The sequence below is a fragment of the Marmota marmota genome, unplaced genomic scaffold (assembly GCF_001458135.2).
Source record: "Marmota marmota marmota unplaced genomic scaffold, marMar, whole genome shotgun sequence".
Taxonomy (NCBI): Eukaryota; Metazoa; Chordata; class Mammalia; order Rodentia; family Sciuridae; genus Marmota; species Marmota marmota.
In genome coordinates this window covers 384,416-404,814 of record NW_026000075.1, presented here as the reverse complement: position 1 = coordinate 404,814, position 20,399 = coordinate 384,416, and the positions used below count along the sequence as shown (strand labels likewise).

Here is a 20,399-nt window from a genome sequence, read left to right as displayed (position 1 = left end):
GGCCCTCATTTCCTGCCCATACCTCTGCAGGGAGAGAAAATGTGGAGCACAGAGGATTTTCAGAAAGGCAGGGATTCTACACTCTGGTGGAGTTTGGTTAACCAGAGTCCAGCCTGAAGGCCTTGGAAAGGCAGGGTCAGAGCATCAGGAGACAGGGGGACTTAACAAAAAGAGAGGTTGAAAGGCAGCCAAGGAAACTTTGATTGGCAATTCTCCCTCAGGCCTGGTGGCAGCAGCCATAATGAGACACCGACAAGTGTTGGAGGTTTTGGATACCTTCCTCTCAGCAATTATTCCTTCACACATTGTTCTGAGCAGTGGTTCAGGTGGAAGTGAACCCTGTACTGGAGCATAAATGCTTATGTCTGCAGCCCCTACCATTTTTTCAAGGTGAGTCTTAAAGAAATTCCTGACACCTCTAAAGTTTAATTTCAGTTGCCCAGAGATGGAGCATTAATTCTGCTTTAAGTGGTCTTCTGGGATGAAGAACTATATCTTTAGCATTTGGTACCAAAAAGAAATCCCTGACTTTTCCAAAGCAGGTCTGCCTTAATCAGAAAAGTATACAACAGGAGAATAAAGCCCTAGGAGATTAAGTTAATAACAAGAGCAACAATAAATCAACAAATCACCCTTTATTGAACAAAATAAGGGTATTAAATAAAATTTTTAGGAGGCCACTGGTTTGGACTGAGCTCCTGCTCCAGGTTCAACAGACCCAACCACAATGGAGTTACTCATGCTGAAGTTTCAGGCCACCAAGCCAAAACCAAGTTGTTTATCTGATCTTCCCAGAAATCCAGATAGAGAGAAAGAGATAGTAGCCAAATCCTCACACAAGCTAGTTTTGGGTGGCACAATGAGGAAGTCCCCTCTACTTTAACCTTTATAAGAAAAGTAACTTTGAAATAACTGATTTGCATGTTGTTCTCTTTCTGCTTTCCTCCCTCTTCTTCTGTCCATAAAGTTAATCTCCTCTGCTCAGCTCACCAGAACCCTCATTCTCTCTGATAGAATGAGGTGTTGGCCAATCTAGAGTCATAAATGAGAGATCATTCAGATCTTTAAACTAGATTTCTTATCATTTTGTCATTTGACAATTCTTATGTGCCAAGCTCTGTGCTAGACAATTTACATATATCACTTACAATCTTTAAAAGGGTTTTTTATCAGGTGGGTCTAATTATTGCTATTTTACAGATGAGGAAGCAGGCCCCCAACTGGCCTGAGCTGAGCTCTTACTTGGCCTATTTGAAAGAGACCTTGGGGAAAATCTCTCCCTGGAGAGTAGGATGATAAGATTTTCTGGTTTCCAGGACATTTGCCTAATTAAGTCACTGCTGTGACAGCTGATGGCTATCAATCTCTGCCACTTACTGTGAGCTGGGCATGCATTTGATAGATCACTAATTCCTTTCCCACATTTTTTTTCAAATAATAAAATAAAAGCTTAGTCAGGTTAAAGTACCTGCCCAGTGTCAGAAGAGCATGTGACAGAGTCAAATTGGCAGCTGCCTCTCTTGACCTCAGCACCCATGCCCTGTCCACTCTATGCTGTAGTCTACCCCTTCCTGAATATGTTCTGGAAAACCCAGAACCTGATTAATCCTGTAATTTTACCTTCTGTGGTTGGAAAGAACCCATTGTGACATTTGGTTTTGGACGTAGGATAATCCTGTTGAATCTGGGGTTCACTGGGAATTTTTCTAGATCTCCTCGTGTGTACAACTTCCTCCTTTGGTGGTTTGCAAGGGGCACTGGAGGCTAGGTTCCCCAAAAGCCAAGCCTCCCCTGAGAAGCATTAAAGTCTGTCTTGGCCTGCACAGAGGAGGCTGAAGGGGGATGAAAGCAAACATACAATGTCGACACTTCCCTCCTCTCCATCCCCACACTCCTCATTCTTATCAGCAAAGATCTCAAAAGGCTCTGAGGTCTGTTTCTGCTGAGTCTTGGACAGAGGTGAAGCATTGCATCACCAGGCCCCAGGGCAGGGCTAGGGGTAGGGCAACAGGGAAAGCCACACTGGGGCCAGCTGGTAAGAAGAACCCCACACCTTACCTTGGTAAATGTGAAATTCACAGATCCGCCCTTGAAATTCAAGAAAAGGCTGGAATTTCGGGACCCACAGTTCCCAGAGGCTTGGGTTGTGTTGGGGTCGATGTTGAAGTATCTCGGAGGTGAAAAAGCCTAAACCGAATAAGAAAGATCAGCTTAATGAGAGATAGAAGAAAATTCGAGCAAGGGAGTCGAAGCACAGACTAGTAAATGAACTAAGTGGACATTCGCTTGAGAACTGGGAAGACCTCAGATGGATGACATCCTCTCCCTTCCAAACTCATGCTCCAAAGCTTTCTTCAAGAAGGCATTTGCCTGTGACAGGAGCTCCTTGACAGGTGGCTTGTGGTGGAAATATTCTTGATAAACTTGTGGAATTTAAATTTTGTTCAATTAAGCAAGTTGAAAGATGAAGGATCTGTGTTCTGGGGTACTCCTGTTTTCAAATGAAAATCTGGGTATGGAAGTTTTCTTTGAAATCATAAAAACTATGAAAAAAGGAAGGTTTTATTTTATGTTGATTTCTTTCTTTATTTATTTTTGTAGCAATGACAGTTTATTTTAATATACTAAACCAAAAATTAACAACTTCTTTCTTTGAAAAAAATCTGAATCCTGTACATGCAGGGTTGGTTTAAATGACCATAATGTATTTAACAAAAAACAAATTGTTATAACCCATCTTATAAAGATTTCTATATAGAGAGTAGATGCTAAATAATTTTGCTGAATGATCAGATATTTAAAAAAATCTACACATAGTTATAAAAGAGTTAAGTCCATAAATTAAGAATACTGTGAATTTACTTAACTGTACAAAAGAATCATTCTCTGATTTCTTTATACATCAATTAATTTTAACCCTTCTCTCCATTCTTTTTAAAAAAATATCTATTTATTTGTAGATGAACACACAGTATCTTTATTTATTTTTATGTGGTGCTGAGGATCAAACCCAGTGCCTCACACATGCGAAGTAAGCACTTTATCACTGAGTCCCAGCCACTCCATTCTTTTTTGGGGGGAGGTGGTACCAGGGATTGGACTCTGGGGCACTTGACCACTGAGCCACAACCCCAGTCCTTTTTGTATTTTATTTAGAGACAGGATCTGAGTTGCTTAGTGCCTTGCTTTTGCTGAGGCTGGCTTTGAACCCGTAATCCTAATCCTCCTGCCTATGCCTCCAGAGCCACTGGGATTACAGGCATATGCCACCGTGCTGGACCCAATCTTTTTGTTAATCTGGATTTTCATATTAATATCATGGTGGCCAGAACTGTGGAGAGTGTCTGATTCAAATGTCTCATGTCTCTGGTAAGAGGCTGAGGGAAAGTCAGGCAGAGGGGTGTGGCCAGCACCCCACTCACCACTCCCTACAATGCTGAGTTAGCTAGAAGTCAGAGTATGTGTATTGAAGTTCTCATTGTGTGCCTTCCTCTCTATTTTTAAAAAATATTTATTTTTTAGTTATAGATGGACATGATAACTTTATTTTATTTTATTTATTTTTTATGTGGTGCTGAGGATTGAACCCAGGGCCTCACACATGTTAGGCGAGTGCTCTAACACTGAGCCACAACCCCAGCCTTCTATTTTTGTATGTTCTCTAAAACATATTTGCCTTTTAAAGGAACACCTTGGAGAAAAATGAGCTCATGGTTATATATTTCATTTAAGGACCAGATGCAGGGGATTGTGCATTCCTAGCAAGGCAAATTCCACTCACAGATTTTAAAGGTGGCATTATAATCTTATGGCCCCAACTTACCGACTCCTTTTCTTGAACAATCAGCTGTATCCCCATCTCTGCTTTGATACAGAGCCTGCTTCCATTTAGAACTTGGTAAACTCCGGTCTTGGCTGGTGATGGCTGAGGTACAAGGGTGGGCCCAGGAACTATGGTGGCAGGTGGGATTGTTTGGGTGACATTGTGTGACCCTGGGGATGTTCCCGGGGCATGGGTGAGTGGACTAGGCTTCGGACTGGTTGTGCTTTTGTGAGGTATTGTAGACAAAGTTTTGGGGAGAGTGGTCTGTTCACTGGGTTGGATGGTCTTCCTAGTTGTGTGGCTGACAGCAGATGTACTGGTTCCAGCTGTAGGGGCTGGTGGTGTGATGGGTGACTCTGAACGAGTCAAGGTGGGGCCAATGGTGGCTTCGGTAACTGGGTGTGACTTGTTGGGTGTGGCCAGGGTGAAGGTCACTGGACTGGCGGAAGGGTTACTTTTTATTGTTACTGGGGTAGCAGGTGGAGTTTTCATCGTTGTGTTTCTGGGGTTCTCAGAGTTGGAGGTTTTGACAGCTGTTGGAGAGGTGATGTGACCCTCCATTGATCTTGCTGCCACTGCTTTGTGAGGCCCTTGGTGAGTTAGCTTTGCTGTGATCTGTCCTGTTGCTACTTCCGTGGGTTGAAGATGGTGTCTGCTTTCTGGAAATGCTGTTGCTCTTATTGGAGGGCCATCATGTAAAATAACTGCAAATTAGGAAACAAGAGTGTCAAAACATCAATTGCTTACAAGTTTCCTCTTCCATTCCCATCTTAATGTTGGTTTTTAAGAAAAAAGACAATATACATGTTTTTAGATTTTAGGGAAATTTACAAGCTCTGACATTCCTCTGCAGGCAGCCTCTTTGTGTACACAGGATGTGGCACTCATGCACCCTAAAGTGATCACACTCAGCTAGAGCTCTAGGTGTGTACGCCTCTTCATTTCCCACCTTTAAATGTAAAACCAGACAGTTGACATCAAATAGTGCTCCTGATGCTGTGATGTTCTGATGGAACCCGCAGCATGTCTATTGGTAATAAAATATACAGAGGGTTTTTAAAAAAATTTTTTTTAGACATTGATGAATCTTTATTTTATTTATATGCAGTGCTGAGGATTGAACCCAGTGCCTCACACATGCTAGGCAAGTGTTCTACCACTGAGCCACAACCCCGGCCCAGAGTTTTATAGTTCTCATAGAATCATATAATCCCAGGTTTGAAAGGGAATTTAAATGTCATGGAGTCCAAACTCTAATCTGATGCATGAATTAAACCTATGAATCTTTGCTCTATGTTCATCTGATCTATGCTTAATTTCCCCTAATGATGGGAGACTCATTTCTTCACAATATAATCCCCTTCAACTTTTATCTTGCCAATCATAAGTTTTCTAAATATAAACCAATTCCTGTCGTTTTTCTTAAACTTTTGTATGGCCCAGTCTTTCTCAGCCAAAAAGGAAAATTAAGGTGTGATTGCTCTGACTCTTTAGGAGGCCTGTCCTTCGTGACAGCTCCTCAGATGGTATTCCCTGTCCTATGTAAAACAGGTCCCAACCCCCATGATTCTCCATCTCAACATTATATTCATTGTTTTCACTGTACGAATTACAATTTGTAATTATTTCCACAGATGGTATTGGAATTAAGACTAGTGATCTGCCTGGCCAGTGGGTACAAGCAGAATTTCAGCCCTGAAAAAACATGTATTTATTGGTTTATTAATGTTTGCACATGTCTTACTAGACTAAAAGTCACCAAAGGTGGGAACTTATGTGTATAATTTCACCACCAGTGCCTGTGTGTAGAAAGTGTTCAGTAAATCTGAGCTGAATGAATAAATGACCCAATGGATAAATGAGGATGATAGCCTTATAGGTCTAGGGCTATCATAAGGCTCAAGTGAGTTGGTTTTAGTGAAAGCCTTCAAGACTACTGAGAACATATATGGTGTCTACTATAGTCACAGTTCTTTCTGGGGGTGTCCTTCAGCATGAAAGAGCTCTGGCTTTCTTTCAACTAGAGAGGTTCTATCTTTGCTTTCTCTAGGCATATAACAATCCAGAAAAGTATGCAAAGCACAGGCTCAAAATGACCTTGGGAACCTTGGGAACCGGGTGTGGTGGTACACACCTGTAGTCCCAGAAACTTGTGAGGCTGAGGCAGGAAGATTGCAGGTTCAAAGCCAGCCTCAGCAACTTGGGGAGACCCTGAGCAACTTAATGAGTTCCTTTCTCTAAAAAAAAGAGTGGGGAGGGGTGGGAATGGGGATGTGGCTCATGTGGTTAAGTGCTCCTGGGTTTAATCTCAGGTTTTAAAAAAAAATGTCCTTGGGAGTCTGATCAGTTACACTGGGAGAGAGTTCTGTCCTCCAATTCTGTGGTTTCATTGTATTCATTCAGACACTCATTGGAGCCATTGTTTCCAGATGCTGGGCTGAGACTTAGGAAAGCATGTGGAAAGGGAAAGGAGAAGGTTCTACATTGGTATTTATAAAGTCCTAATAATCATATATAATAAAAATGATCCATAAACACCCTTTTATCTCTTTCCATTCAATACATTTCTAAGTGGTTACTTTCCTCTTATTAATAAATAACAATAAATTACCAAATTACAAGACATTTACTACTTGGAGGCCTCAGATCAAAGGTTTTTTTTTTTGTTGTTGTTGTTGTTTTTGTTTTTTTAATGAACTCTTCTTAAAAATCCTATGGTAGAAACTATCTTTATCCATTTTTCAAAAGCAGAAACTTGGGTTACAAAATTTCATCAACTTGATTGTAATTGTACAACTTGTCAATGTTGGAGGTGAGACTCAAGTTCTTGTACATCTGAATCAAAGCCTGTATTTGGATTTGGGGAAGTGTGAAGGTATAGTGTGTGGCTGGGAAGACTGGGGAATGCAGAGACAAAATCACAGGAGAGAGGTCCTTTGCAGTGACCCTAATTTACCAGCTTCTCATAATGGTGGTTCTTGGTGAAACCTTCAAAAGTTCACAAGTTGAAATGGTGGTGAAAACTTCAGGAGGTAGGGCCTCTAGGAAGTCCTCAGGTCTTTGAAAGTGGGCATACTTTTCAAATGGGAACCTCACCCCCTAGAGATTTAGTAAAGGTCAAGGTCACTGCTCTGTCTGCCCAAAAAGAGGGCAGGGGACAGGATGGAGGGCAGGGCATAGCTCAGAATCTGTCTTGACCCTCCCTCTACTCAAAAGAACATAGCATTGGAGTTCACATGCTAATCTGCCAACCCCCACCTCCACTCCCACCCCAGAATTTGCTGTCCAGGATTCAGGAGGCCCAGCAAACGAATACCCCAGGGCCTAGATCCATTGCTCTGACTCTTCTAAGAGACTGTTAACAGGAAGAGGTGTGAGAAGGTTTTAGTTCCCCTACAACCAGCAGGAAGAGCTGAGAGCTGAGTCATTGCCCAGTCCCTGGGAAAGTCAGTGGCCACACAGGGGCTCAGGATGACCACTTCTTTAGTCCCCCCAGCCCCCCCACCCCACAGGTCCTTTCCAGACAGACTTTGGTTGGTTTCCTGCCACACTCAACTAAACAGGTATGTAGAGCCCTCCTCTGAAGGTAGGCTCCATGCCCAGCACTGGGGCTGGGTCTTTGTTCTTGGAGGCTCAAAGCCTTGTGAGGCAGATGCAGATCGTTTATACTCCTCAGGGTGACAAGTGTTATTATTGAAACAGTCCCAGGGGGCCAGGGGAGTATAGGGTGAAATTCTTTGGGCAGACAAGATAGAAGGTACTCCAGACAGGAAGAGGAGATGTGCTGTGCCGTGAGGCTTGGAGGCCTGGGATATTGGGGGGACAGGAAGAGAGCCTGGGGAAGCAGGGATAGTCAGCAGGAACAGGCCTTGGAGGACACATTTTGTCTGCAGGCCTCTGAGGAGCAGAGTCGGGGGGTAATTGGAGTCCTGACCCCAAGTACAGGAGCAGGGAACCAGATTTTAGCACCTGACCCCAGCACCTTGCTTGGTACTTCCTGGGGCAGCTATAGCAGAGACGGTCATGCCCTAGAACAGAAGGGTGGAGACTGCTGGCTGACTATTTCAAAATCTTGTCTTCCTCTGTTCCTTAGGAACAGAATGCTGAGTTTAATCTGAACACTTGTTTCCTGGAGTAAAAAGCCCTTCATCCAACTCTCCCTTCTGAGTGGGGACATGATCAAGTGTTAGCCAAGGCAATAGAAGCAACAGGGTTATGTGGGCCTTCCAGGAAGGCTGGTTGAAGGGACCTCAGTCACCTGGGTGGCCTGCCTCTCTGTTGCCCATCTTTTTTCCTTTCAACAATCCTGTAACTTGTTGGCTGGAGCTCTAGCACACATCCAGAACCACCAGGAGACCTTGAAGGTGAAAGTCACACAAGACGGTGGGTACCTGAAGATGAGCCCCTATGCTAGAACAGGTCTGAATTCCTCTGATTTGTTTTCACAGGAGAGAGTTACAAACAATAATCTATCTGTTTCATCCATTGTCATTTTGGGCTTGTTGGTTTTATATAGGTGAACCTAAACTTAACAGATACTAATTTAAATCTTCTCGTTTTCTGAAGCAGGAATTTGAGGCCAGGGAAACAAAAGTTTTAGATAAAGATTACTCATCTAGTTTACCTAGGAGCTATATCTTTCCTAGCAAGATGTCTAATAGTTTAGCTAATCTCCAATTCAACAATTTTTTTTTTTTTTTTTTTGGTACCAGAGATTAAACCCAGAGGGGCTTAATCACTTAGCCACATCCCCAGATCTTTTTATTTTGAACAGGGTCTCGCTAGGTTGCTGAGGCTGACTTTGAACTTGTGATCCTCCTGTCTCATCTCCTAAGCCTCTGGGATTACAGGTGTGTGCCACCTTGCCCAGCAACAAGTATCTCTTGAGCCTCTGCACATATGGTTGGGTAGTGCAGTAGTTCAGGGCATGAATCCCAAAGCCAGACTTCATGGACGGCAATCTCAGGGCTGCCACTTACTAACAGGGAGTCCATGAACAATTACTTAGCCTGCCCCTATCTTAGGATCCTTATCTGTAAACTGGGGAAGAGAACAACACCTACTTTTCAGAGTTCTTAATGAAACTAGATGAATTAATATAGGCAAGTAGATGCACATATGGAGCCCTTAGCTTATCTGCTATGAGCATGGCTATGGTTCAAAGCTCAAATCTGTACTTTGTGACCATTAGCAAAATTTTAAATCATTTTGTGCTTCTGCTTTCTGATTAGCAAAATGGAGATGTTACCAGTACTTACAACCTAGTGAGACCCTGTTATAAGGTTTAAAGAGCTCACAACAATACTGGCCTACAGAAAGTACCATGAAGTAGCGGTCACTCTGTGCCCATAAGCCCTGTGCTGGGGGAGGGGGGTTGCAAAGATGACTGGAGAGAGGGACATGGGGAGAAAAATACAGGAAGGGGACCGACCCAGTCAAGCAAAGCACTTTCACAATTGTTTTACTGGCTTGCTCTCATGTTGTCCTCCCAGAACTCCTGGGAGAAGACACTATTTTCCCCACTTTTCAGTGAGGAAACTAAATAGCTGAAAGGTCTGTTTATAGAAACAAGGCCTCCCTGCTGATAAGGGTTGAATCCTGGGGCACTGACCTGCCCCATGGCCAGATGTGGCTCATGGCTCACCCCTGAGGAAGATCCTCACACTTCTTTCATCCCTTCACACTGAGAATTACAGCTCAGAAAGGAAAGGGCATTTGCCCTCACTTGCCTAGTTGGCACTTGGCCACACTCACTGTGTGCCTGCATCTGTCAGTCATTCAGTTGGCGCTCATACACGTCATTACAGGGGCCAGGTAGAGTGTGTTTGCTTTTGTATTAGCCTGTAGTGATCATTTTTTTTTTCTTTTTCTCTTCCTTACTTCCTTTCTGTCCATGGTACTGGGGATGGAACCTAAGGCCTCACCAGTGCTAGGTGAGAGCTGTACCACTCAGCTACACCCCAGCCCAAGTTATTTTTTTTTCTATATCCCAAAGAACACAAAAGTATAATTCTCAAAGCACGGCACAAAGGAAAACAGCCTGCATCACAGGAGCTGGCATGACCCTCGCACAGTTTCAAGATATTCGTAATATTCATGGGGCACCAGGGACCACTGTGTCTTGCACTTGAGCATGCCAACAGGGCAGTGTGGACAGAGTTAGTTCTCTCATATGCTACGTTCAGTGGTTCTAGGTGGGAAACTGGGAATTGACAGGCAAATTTGATACCAGGAACAGAACCACAGCACCTAAGAGGACTCCATGTCCTGGGAAGAAAGTGCTTTGGTGAAAGCAGGGACTCAGGACATCAAATAATAATTACACATTTATCATCCCATTTGGCCTCTCTGAGCCAAAGTGCAATGGCAGTATATATATATATATATATATATATATATATATATATATATATAATATTTATATATTTAGTATATTTAGTATATATATTTATATATATATTTAATTTGTTTTTTTAGGTGTACATGGACATAATGCCTTTATTTGTTTTTATGTGGTGCTGAGGATCGAACCCAGTGCCTCACACATGCTAGGCAAGCACTCTACTACTGAGCTACAGTCCCAGCCCCAATGGTACTATATTCTTTAAAAAAATCTTTGACACTGGGTTTACACCTTTCTTAAGCAGAGCGATTGTTAGACCACATGAGATGCATCTTGACAGTTCACTGTTTATATAATATAAACATAGCACTGTTATTTAAGAAAAACAGGAAAAGGAACAGATGACTTCTTTAAACAGATAACAAAATGAGAGCCCCATTTCTGAGCTCTGGCTCAATTCTTCCTCTCCTGAATCTAAGTGATTTCTACGGATGCCCTTGATAAGATGCCCATAACCCATGTTCAAGCCCACAACCCATGTTCAAGCAACAGAGAGGCTGTGCTCTGGAGTTGATGCCTACTCTGCCTAATGCCCAGGCAACACGTCCAAATTGTGAAAACCCTTGGAAAAACTGAAGGTTGGAGACGTCCTTGATCTAAACACCTACAGGCAGAAGCCATATCTACAGTCTGACCTGTCTCTGCTTGGTTAGGGGCATCAGAATGAATTTAGGTTTAAAAAATCAGATATGGCAAAGGCCACCACGGAAAGCCGTGTGTGTCACTCACCAGCCAGGGACACGGAGAGCACCACCACTGCAGAGAGTTGCCGGGGCATGGCTGGCCAGTGAGGGCGAACACCGGGCGCGAAGGCTCTGCTGCTCGGGGATCCGCTGGGCACAGCTGGGAATGTCTGAACCGTGGGCACAGGGCTAATTCCAGGGCAAGTCCCTGGAACGCCTAGGAAGTTTCAGCTCCTTGCCCCACATTCACTTGTGGCAGAGAAACTAAAGTCACTTACGTTATGAGAAGGAGCTGAAAGACCCGCCCAAGCCGTATGCTGCGCAAGGAGGGAAACCACAAGTGCCCTTTGTGGGAGAGCAGGCGCCTTCCTCTCTGCCTGGAGCTTTGGTGAGGGGTGGGGACGTGGGTGGGGATGTGGGAGGGGGCCGGCCAAGGTGAAGGGCATTGGGATCTTTTCTCTGTAGGAGGTAGAGGGTCTCTGACAACTTGGGTGTCCTCTTTCTCTGATGGCTTCGGTAAATTTCTATAAATCCCGAGATCCTTGCCAGTTGAGAGAAAACCAGTCACCGAATCAAGGCTGAGAGGGACACTTACAACACCAGGGCGGAGTGCTCTGCTCCTGTGCCTCTGAGCAGCTCATTTTGATGCCCAAGGAGGCCTCACTTTGGGATCTTGGGGTATAGGAACTTGACCCTGCCAATTCTTCAGCTGAATGACCTTGGGTAACCTCTTTGACCTCAGCTATGATTGGAATAGTAATGCCTACACCCAAGTGGTTTTTACAGAACCTGAATTCCTGGAACACAGAAAATACGCAATATCTTTGAAAGGCAACTTTTTTTCCAGTTTTTCTCCTTCCTCTGGTAATTAGACAAAACAGTGATGGTCTGTCTCAAGGCTGTGAGTCTGAGTGAGGAATAAATGTAGGCCGTGTATTAGGGTACCTCCCCACCCCATGAGTGGGTCTGTGGCTTTTAGCACACAGTTTCAGATCATTTTCTGAAAAACAATTTTAGCTACAATTATCTTACTATTTTGTCCTAAACACCCTAATCAAGCAAACTTACCAAAGCTTACAGTGTGTTCCAAAATGGAATTTTTATGGTAAAATGTGCCTAATTTTAGCAACTACCTGCTTTCTGATCTTCTAGTCAATTCATTCCACAGACAATAATTTAGTAGATGTTGTGTGCCAGGTACTCTCCTTATTCCATTTAAGCCTCATGGTTCCTGGGTGTGGGCAGTTTTTATAATTGCCTTCCCATTTTTCAGATGGGGAAGCTGAGCACAGAGAGGTCAAGGTAATAAACGAAGAAGCTGGGCTATGCATCCAGGATTGAGAAGCTAGGATCTTTAAGCTAGGATTTTAAGAGGTGTTTTGTTTGACACTCTGTAATGCATAAGGCAGCTCTACATGGTAAATTTTTAAAATCTCTGTTTTACTAATATGGTAACTAAACCACCCAACATCACACAACAGATTAAGAATTTACTAATGGCTTATGTGGCCTGAAGTCTTTGTCTTCTGCTGATCAACAGGGGGAAAATCTCAGGAGTGGTGACAGGTTTGACTGGAAGGTACTGGAGGGTACTGGGGAGCAGTGGAGAATAGGATCAAGATGGTGCCACATTGGAGAGACTGAAGAAGCCAGACAGGAGTTTAGTCTTTCTTCCCTGAAGGCTTTGAAATAGGCAGGTGCATTTGGGAGCAAGTGTTGGCCTGACACTTGGTAAGGGCTGGGTGGCTTTGAGACATTAGTTCAGCTGATATTTCCTGGAGGATGTCTAGAACCAGGCTCCTGAGCAGGCACTTAGAGGATCAGAGACTTGGCCTGTTTCTTCAGGGCTCCTGCCTTTGATTAAAGATGAGATGTCACAGCTGGAGTTTCAGAAGTGGTTGAAGCCAGGTTATAGATCATCCCCACTGTCCATTAACAGGCAAAATATTTGCTGGATTGCAGGGACCTGTGAAGGCATATTTCAAATTCTGAAAATTGTTCTCCTTTTGTAAGAAACGAATACAACAGTTTTAGGAGCTCTGTGTCAGCAACTGGGATCAAAGACCAAGTACTAGAATAAAATTTCTCCTAGCAACCCTATTAACAAGGGTTTAGGAGATCTGTAAGGAACCGAGGACAGAAGTAAAATATGTGTTTCTTATCACAATATCAAGTGATTTATTATTTTAAAGAATTTTTTCTTTTAACTAAGTGTTGTTTTATTAGCAAAAAACTATCATATTCCTTGATTAGTCTTATATTTGTAGCATATGAAGTGAGGTCACCTCTTTTATTACTAATATTGATTATTTGCATTTTCTCTTTTTTCTCTGATCAGTCTAACTAGATGTCTATCAATCTTATTCATGTTTTCAAAGAATCAAAATATAGTTTTGTTATTGTTCTTCTGTTTTCTATTTAATTGATTTCCATTTGGTCTTTATTATTTTCTTTCTTCTACTTAATTTGCATTTTGTTTGTTTTTCTTTTAATTGTTTTTGAAGTTGGAAGTTGAGGTCACTGGTTTGAGATTTTTCTTCTTCTCTAATAAATGTGTACTACTATAAATTCCCCTCAAATTACTTCTATATCTGGATCCCACAAATTCTGATATCTTTCCATTTTTACTTAGTTAGAAATACTTCCTTATTTTCTTTCTGATATTTTCAGCTTACAGTTATTTAAAATAGAGTAGGTTCATTTCCAAACAATTCTGGGAATTTTCAAGATCTTTCTTTACTGATTTCTAATTTAATTTCATGATTGGAAATACAGGATTTAAGTTTTACAAATTTATGGAGACACATTTTTCTGACCATGGTTTTTGTGAGAAGTTCCACAACAAAAGTACCACAGGCTAGGGGACTTAGATAACAGAGATAACTGAAATTAAGGTATTAGTAGGGTTCATTCCTTTAAGGGCTCTCTCCTCTGTGTCTTCTGTGGTCATTTCTCTGTGCATGCCTATGCCCTAATCTCCTTTGCTTATAATGATATCAGTCATATTGAATTAATGTCCACCCTGATAACCTCTTAAAGACCCTATCTCCAAATACAATCACATTCTGAGGTACTGAGGTTAAGGTTTCCGCAGATGCATTTGGTGGTGAAGGGGAAGGACACAGCTCATCCTATCACAACGGGATGTCTTGTAGAATGTTTCTAGTGCACTTGGGAAGGACATGTCCAATCTATTATTGAATCCAGTGTTCTGTTGATGTTCATTAGGTTAAATTGGTCAATTATAATTTGTATTCTCACTGATTTTCTACTTGTTTTATCAATTTTGCAAGACAAGAACCGAAATAGTTGAATATAATTGTGTTTTTCTATTTCTCCTTGCAATTCTGTTTTTGATTTATTTGTCCTGAGGCTCTATTATTGACACACAAACAGCCAACATTATTAGGTCTTCTTGGTGGGATGGTCATTGTGTCATTTTGAAGTGACTTTTTTTTTTTTAAAAAAAAAACATCTTTGTTCTGAGACTGTTTTGTGTTAACATAGTCGTTTTGGCTTTCTTCTGGTTAGCATTAGCATGGTATAACCTTTTCTATCCTTTTGCTTTTAATCTATTTATAACTTTATACTTAGAATGGCTTTTTAAATTTTGTTTTTAATATCCAGTTCGACAATCATTCTTTTTTGTTTTTTTGGTACTGGGGATTGAACTCAGGGGTGCTGTACCACTGAGCCACATCCTCAGCCCTATTTTGTATTTTATTTGAAGACAGAGTCTCACTGAGTTGCTTAGCACCTCACTTTTGCTGAGGCTAGCTTTGAACTTGTGATCCTCTTGCCTCAGTCTCCCCAGCCAGGAATTTCACCACCACACCTGGCCAAATCATTCTTTTTTAATCGAGATGTTTAGACTACTTCATTATTGATACGAGAATGTTTAATATCTTGGTAAGTAGTTTCTACTTTTCTGTTCTTAGTTTCACATTTCCTCTTTCATTATCAGCTCTTGGATATGTTTATTAAATTCTGTTTTATCTCACTTGTTGGCTTATTTGTGTGACTCCATCATGTTTGCTTTAAAGTTTACAGAATTTATAATATCACAGTGAACCTTCAAGTGTTATTGTGCTGCTATACACATAAGGGACTTACAATACAGTATTTCAATTTCTTCCCTCCTGGTCTTTGTTCTGTTGTTCTCATCCATTTTAATTGGTCATAAATCAGAAACTATAACATATTGTCATAATTTTTAAGCTAAATAGTCATTATCTTTATTTAAAGATAAAATAAATAAGGAGGGGGGAGCTTTTAGTCTTAATTCTTACAATTACTATTTGTCTTAGTCTTCTTTTGTACAGATCCTTGGGCTTGTTGTTGCTATGGTTACCCCAAGTACACTGGGTGCACTTCAAGTGATATGTTTGGTGTGTATGTGTGCATTTGTTTGCTCAAATGTTTTCTCAGTGTCTGCTCCACTCTAGCTTTAGGTCTTCCTGTTGATTGTCCTCTCTCTCTCCACATACTGGTGGAATCCCCCCAAGTCTTTCTCAGAAAATATTCTTTTAAGTCATCATATCTTATTGTATCTCTTTGTTATAAGTTTAGCCTTTCCCCTTACTAATATACATGGGATATTACATTTCACAAAAGAAAAAGGGGTTCCATGATCAAATAAGTTTGGGTAAAGTGTACAGACTTCCTTCCTGTAAGAGCTCTCAGATTCTTGAATATATTAATTGACATCTACCAAGAGAGGAATAAAATGTGCTTTAAAAAGGTTTTTACTATTAGATTATTAAAAACTTTTTTTCTGCCTAGCAGAAAATGGATTAACTCATTGAATACTTCTGCATATTCTGTAAAATATACTGTAGCAATGCTGGGATAGAGGATCTTTGACTTTCTAACTCTAACATTGCATAATGCATGGCTGGTATTTAGTACAGACTCAGAACCCCTTTAGATTTTATGAATTTAGCTGCTTCAGCCAGGCCATTATAATCTGTGGCCACAGCATTCTCAACCCTCGGCAACACATTGAAATCCAAGTCCCTCTAGTGGGCCACATTTTAAAGGCATGGGGGATTTGAACAACTCTAAAAGAGGCCTGAGGGGTTTCATCTGGTGGTTTTGGATTCCTTTCCATTTACTCAAATGGGAAGAGAACACACATTTAATTCACGGAAAACATACCCTTTGTTTCTCCACCCTGTTTTTTTTTTTAAATTTTTATTTATTTATTTTTACATGAGCTTTATTATTATTATTATTATTATTATTATTATTTTGCATTACCACCCTGTTTTTAATGAGCCTAAAAGTTCACAACTACTTCCTGAGTTAATAGTGTGGCCAGGCCCTTAGTAGAGATTGTAGTGTCCACTGGAGATCTATTGATACCTGAGATGGCTTCACAAGGATTATTCCCCTATTTCTGTGTCCCCTGCAGCCCACCATGAGCTCTGTGATTCCTGGAGCCCAACAGAGCAGCAGCCTGGGCTTTGACAAGGAGGCTGGAGTAGAAGATCAGAGTGGACAGTCCTGGGGCACTGGGGGCAGCACTTGAGGACATCCAGCAATTCCTGGTACTAGAAAGACTCCTCTGGTCACCTCTCTGTGGCATAATATCTGCAGAGAGACTCCTTCTGGGAAGATAGGGCACTTGTCCCCTGCCAGCACCATCAAGTGTGGACATTTTCGTATGGCAGGTGTGGACTCAGGCCCAAAGTACTGAACATGCCTTGGGCTGAGTTTCTGTAGTGAGCAGCTGGCTATTCAATGATCAAACATGTCTGAGACCACCTAAGTGGTGTTTCCTGAGGCACATGGTCAGCATCCTGAAGATTCTTGTGTTCAGCTAAGATACAAAAGTAGTTGAAGTTCTGGCATATTCTCATAGAGAATTGGGTATATCATGATTGACAAGATAAGCAGAGAAGTCTGCTGAGATATACATACACATGCATTTGAGACTGAATGTATAGATATGTTTTACAAGAAGTTTGAAAATACACCATCATCCATTAGGCAGGACTACACTTTCTTCTGACTTGGTAGTCATGTTTACTGTTGTTCACATGGTAAAGGACTCTGTGTGCTTTCAATATTCGTTTTTTTTTTAAATATGTTTTTTAGTTGTTGATGGACCTTTATTTATACTTATTTATTTATTTATGTGCAGTGCTGAGAATTGAATACAGAGCCTCACAAATACTAGGCAAGTGCCCTACCACCGAGCTACAACACTGTTGAATTCATAAGATTCACAAGCTAGGTTGGATTTAAATAGGTTCCCCCTTCGAGAACCACATCCCTGCAGCCTTTCTACCCTTTCTATGGTTGCAGTTGTCCAAAGTAGCTGGAGGAAGTTATAAGTGGTCATGCTCAGAGCCTGCCCTACCCTAACAGATTCTCACAGTAGGTTTCCTTTGTCCCCTCTTCCCTCACCTCCTTTGCAACTGACATCATCACCACCTCACAGGTGGCTGGTCTCAACCTTCCTCTTTTCCTACAGATGTGTAAGAACCTGGGATGAGGAGGTGAAGGAGGAAGGGACTCACCACTAATAGACAAGTGAAAATGGCGGTGGGAAAACACTAAAGCCAGTGAGGAGGGAGGATTCCCAGGAATGTAACTGTGATGGGATCAAGAAGAGCAGGAAGAGTAGAGGACTCCTGAAGTTGCTTCCCACTCTCTGTTGGTGAGCAGTGAGGATGATAGGAGGCAGGATCTGCTGAGTGCCAGGGCCAGCCCTAATGTTAAGAGCCTTTCTGACTCTTGTGGCCCAGGGGCCCTTAGCAACTTGTCATCCCTGCCATGCAGGGCTCCTGTATGTCTCTGTGCCTGAGCATGTGCTATTCCCTCAGCCCAAGGTCTCCTCCTCCTTCTCTACCTAAAGAAAGCTTTGGCTCCTTTAGACCTAGCTCAGATATCACCCCTTCCCTAACCACATCAGAAGAGTCCGTGACAGTGTTGCTGCCCCCAGAGTATCTGTCACACTGTGATTGTGCTTATCTTTTTCTACATTTGTCTTCCCCACTTGATGGATGATTTCTCACTCATCTTTACATTTCCCTGGGCTCACTTGGTTCTTGAATTTCCCTTAGGACAGAAGTACTCTGAGAGCAGGTGTTGAATCAATTGAATAACATACTATATATTTTTATGGTCAAGATGAAACAATGTGGTTTGAAAATGATGCCGATAAAAGAATCTAAGATTATAAGATTATGGGTTTGGGAAGAACTTTTATTGTGTAAATAGTCTACAAAATTGAAACACACATTATCAAGAAAGATACTTTATTGTTAGGAAAGGGGGGTGGGAGAAGGTAGACCCACAACACAGTTTCACTTTCTGAAAAGTTTCAAAGAGGGATGAGCCTCTCCCTTACAGCCTGTCCCTCAGTCTCTACTTTTTTGGCCACCTAAAGGGCTTCCTTATGAATAAAGTGAGATAAATGATTTTTTTTTTTTTGATATCTAAAGTGATTTCCTTGAGACTCACAGGAGAGGCTGCTCTCATTGGCTCACTCCATTCCAGAAACAGTCAGGGGACCGGAGACTCAGCTAGATCCCATGTCTAGGGAAAACTTAAAACCAAATAATCCCTAACGATTCCAAAACAAACTAAATTCAAAAGTACTCTAAAACTAAGTAACTGCAAAGCTAAGATTGCTGGTTGTACACTGGACTTCCCAGCTTCCAGCCCACCCTTCTACTCTCTGCTTTGGAGACTGGAGGAGGGGAAGGGGATGTGCCTCTTCAGCATCCTGCCTGCCTGCTGGCCCCTAGCAGCATCTCTACCCAGAGTGCCACAGCGTGCTTCAGCAGCACCAGTGATCCAGTTGGACATTTTCCTTAAAAATCCCATAACTAGCCCATCGTGCCATTTTAGAGACACCAGCACCTGCTTCTCAGAGTTCTGCATCTAGCTCCCAAGTTCCTGGGCCATCTGTATCTTGAGCAGCAACTGCTCCTCAGGGGACAAGCCCTAGCCATGGGGTTACCTCTACACTCCTGGATTTTGATAATTCCAACCTCTGACCTTTGTTCTCTCAGCTCTCAGTTTCCATGATATCTCAGTATCATTTCTTCTTATATTTTGAATCTCCAACAGCTGGTTAACAATTCTTTATATTATATTTTCTCTGTTAAAATAACTAATATAACATTTCTTAATTGAACTGATACACTAAATTCTAAACCTAAATAACTTGGAAAATAAATCTGAATGAATTAAGAAAGAAAAAAGACAAAAATTTAAGTGGTGAAGGCATAACTGAAAAAAAAGTGACTGAGAATAAGTTGCTCTGGAAATAATTTAAAAACTAAATATATTAAAAACTTTGAAAAAATTTAATATGTTTAAAATTTAAATAATTTTGAAAATAAAATTTTAAAAATGAAATAACTCACACAATAAATAAAAATAAGTGAATGTAAAAATAAACATCTCACAAAAAAAATAACTGAAGAAACCCTGGAAAACTAAATAACTCAGAAAAAGTCCTACAGTGACTAAGAGCATTGCACTCTGAAAATAAATGACTACAGTAATTCAAAAGCTCTCAATGAGTTTCAGTTAGCCAATTGACTGTGAAAATAAATAATTCAAAATTCCAATAACTAAAAGTAGAAAGCAACTCAGATACTAAACACTGTAAATACAGGCAATGAAAATAGATAATTATAAGCTAATTAATTTAAAACCTACAACTCAAAACAAAATAACTATTAATAAAAATAAAACATAACTGAAAATGAATAATTAAAAAAATCTTGAAAGTAAAATAAATGATTATTCACAGGTAACTACAAGTATAAAATTAAGTAATTAAAAAGCTAAAAATGAATGAAATGTTACTAATGAGACTAAAAAATAATTGAAAATGAATAACATGTATTAAAAAACTAATACATCTGTCGTAAATACTTCAGAAGTAAACTTGGAACCAACCCTCTTTGAAACTGAACAACCTTGGAATGAACACACATAAACACACACACACACACACACACACACACACACACGGAAGTTCTCTTGGGGGATGGGGAGGCGCAGCAGCTTCCAGGTGCTCATCCCGGCCTGCGCTCGCGCTCAGACTCCAAGGCTCTAATTCCACTCCCATTCCCGAGAAATCTTGCAATATCTGAAGGAATCTTTGATTGTCCCAATTTGGGGATGGGAGGGTGTAGGGGCGTGTTACTGACCTGTAGCTTCTAGAGGCCCAGGATGCTGCTAAACATCCCACAGCCCACAGAACAGCCCCCACAGCAAAGACTTATTGCCCCAAAGGTCAAAATCGCCAAAAATTGAGCAGCCCTTCGTGAGTCCTGGCGGCGTAAGCTGTGGGCTCCCCGCGCCCGTGGAGGCGCGTGCAGCCACACACAGTTCCCGGGCCCCCGAGCTGGGACCCTTGGGGCGCTCCGCCTTGGGCTCCCCTCCCCCGGCTGCAGACCCGGGGAGCCGAGGCCCGCAGGCTGCTTTTCCTGCCTGGAAGGCGCCGTGCGGCGGTTCGTCCGCC

At 41.7% G+C, this 20,399-nt stretch overlaps 2 protein-coding genes and 1 long non-coding RNA gene across 6 annotated transcripts in view; 1 reads left to right on the top strand and 2 right to left on the bottom strand.

Moving 5' to 3' along the window:
* Lamp3 (lysosomal associated membrane protein 3) overlaps positions 1-11,322 on the bottom strand; it is a 38,848-nt gene extending 27,526 nt beyond the window's left edge. For 3 of the 4 annotated variants that reach the window (XM_048814218.1, XM_048814217.1, XM_048814216.1), the window contains exons 1-3: positions 10,956-11,239; positions 3,824-4,527; positions 2,059-2,187 (exon numbers count right to left, since the gene is read on the bottom strand). In XM_048814218.1, coding sequence (XP_048670175.1) covers positions 2,059-2,187; positions 3,824-4,527; positions 10,956-11,004 — 882 coding nt within the window. In that variant the 5' untranslated portion in view covers positions 11,005-11,239. Of the gene's footprint in view, positions 1-2,058; positions 2,188-3,823; positions 4,528-10,955 lie in introns of all 4 variants that reach the window. The other variant, XM_048814220.1, reaches the window with a different exon arrangement.
* On the top strand, positions 7,157-16,977 carry LOC125620046. The gene is made up of 2 exons (XR_007351625.1): positions 7,157-7,386; positions 16,323-16,977. It is a non-coding gene; the product is annotated as an uncharacterized LOC125620046 (long non-coding RNA).
* A 2,679-nt stretch (positions 16,978-19,656) lies between these two features.
* Mcf2l2 (MCF.2 cell line derived transforming sequence-like 2) overlaps positions 19,657-20,399 on the bottom strand; it is a 255,029-nt gene continuing 254,286 nt past the window's right edge. Inside the window, exon 32 of the mRNA XM_048814212.1 lies at positions 19,657-20,354. The gene's annotated coding sequence lies outside the window, so the exon portion shown is untranslated. The remainder of the gene's footprint in view (positions 20,355-20,399) is intronic.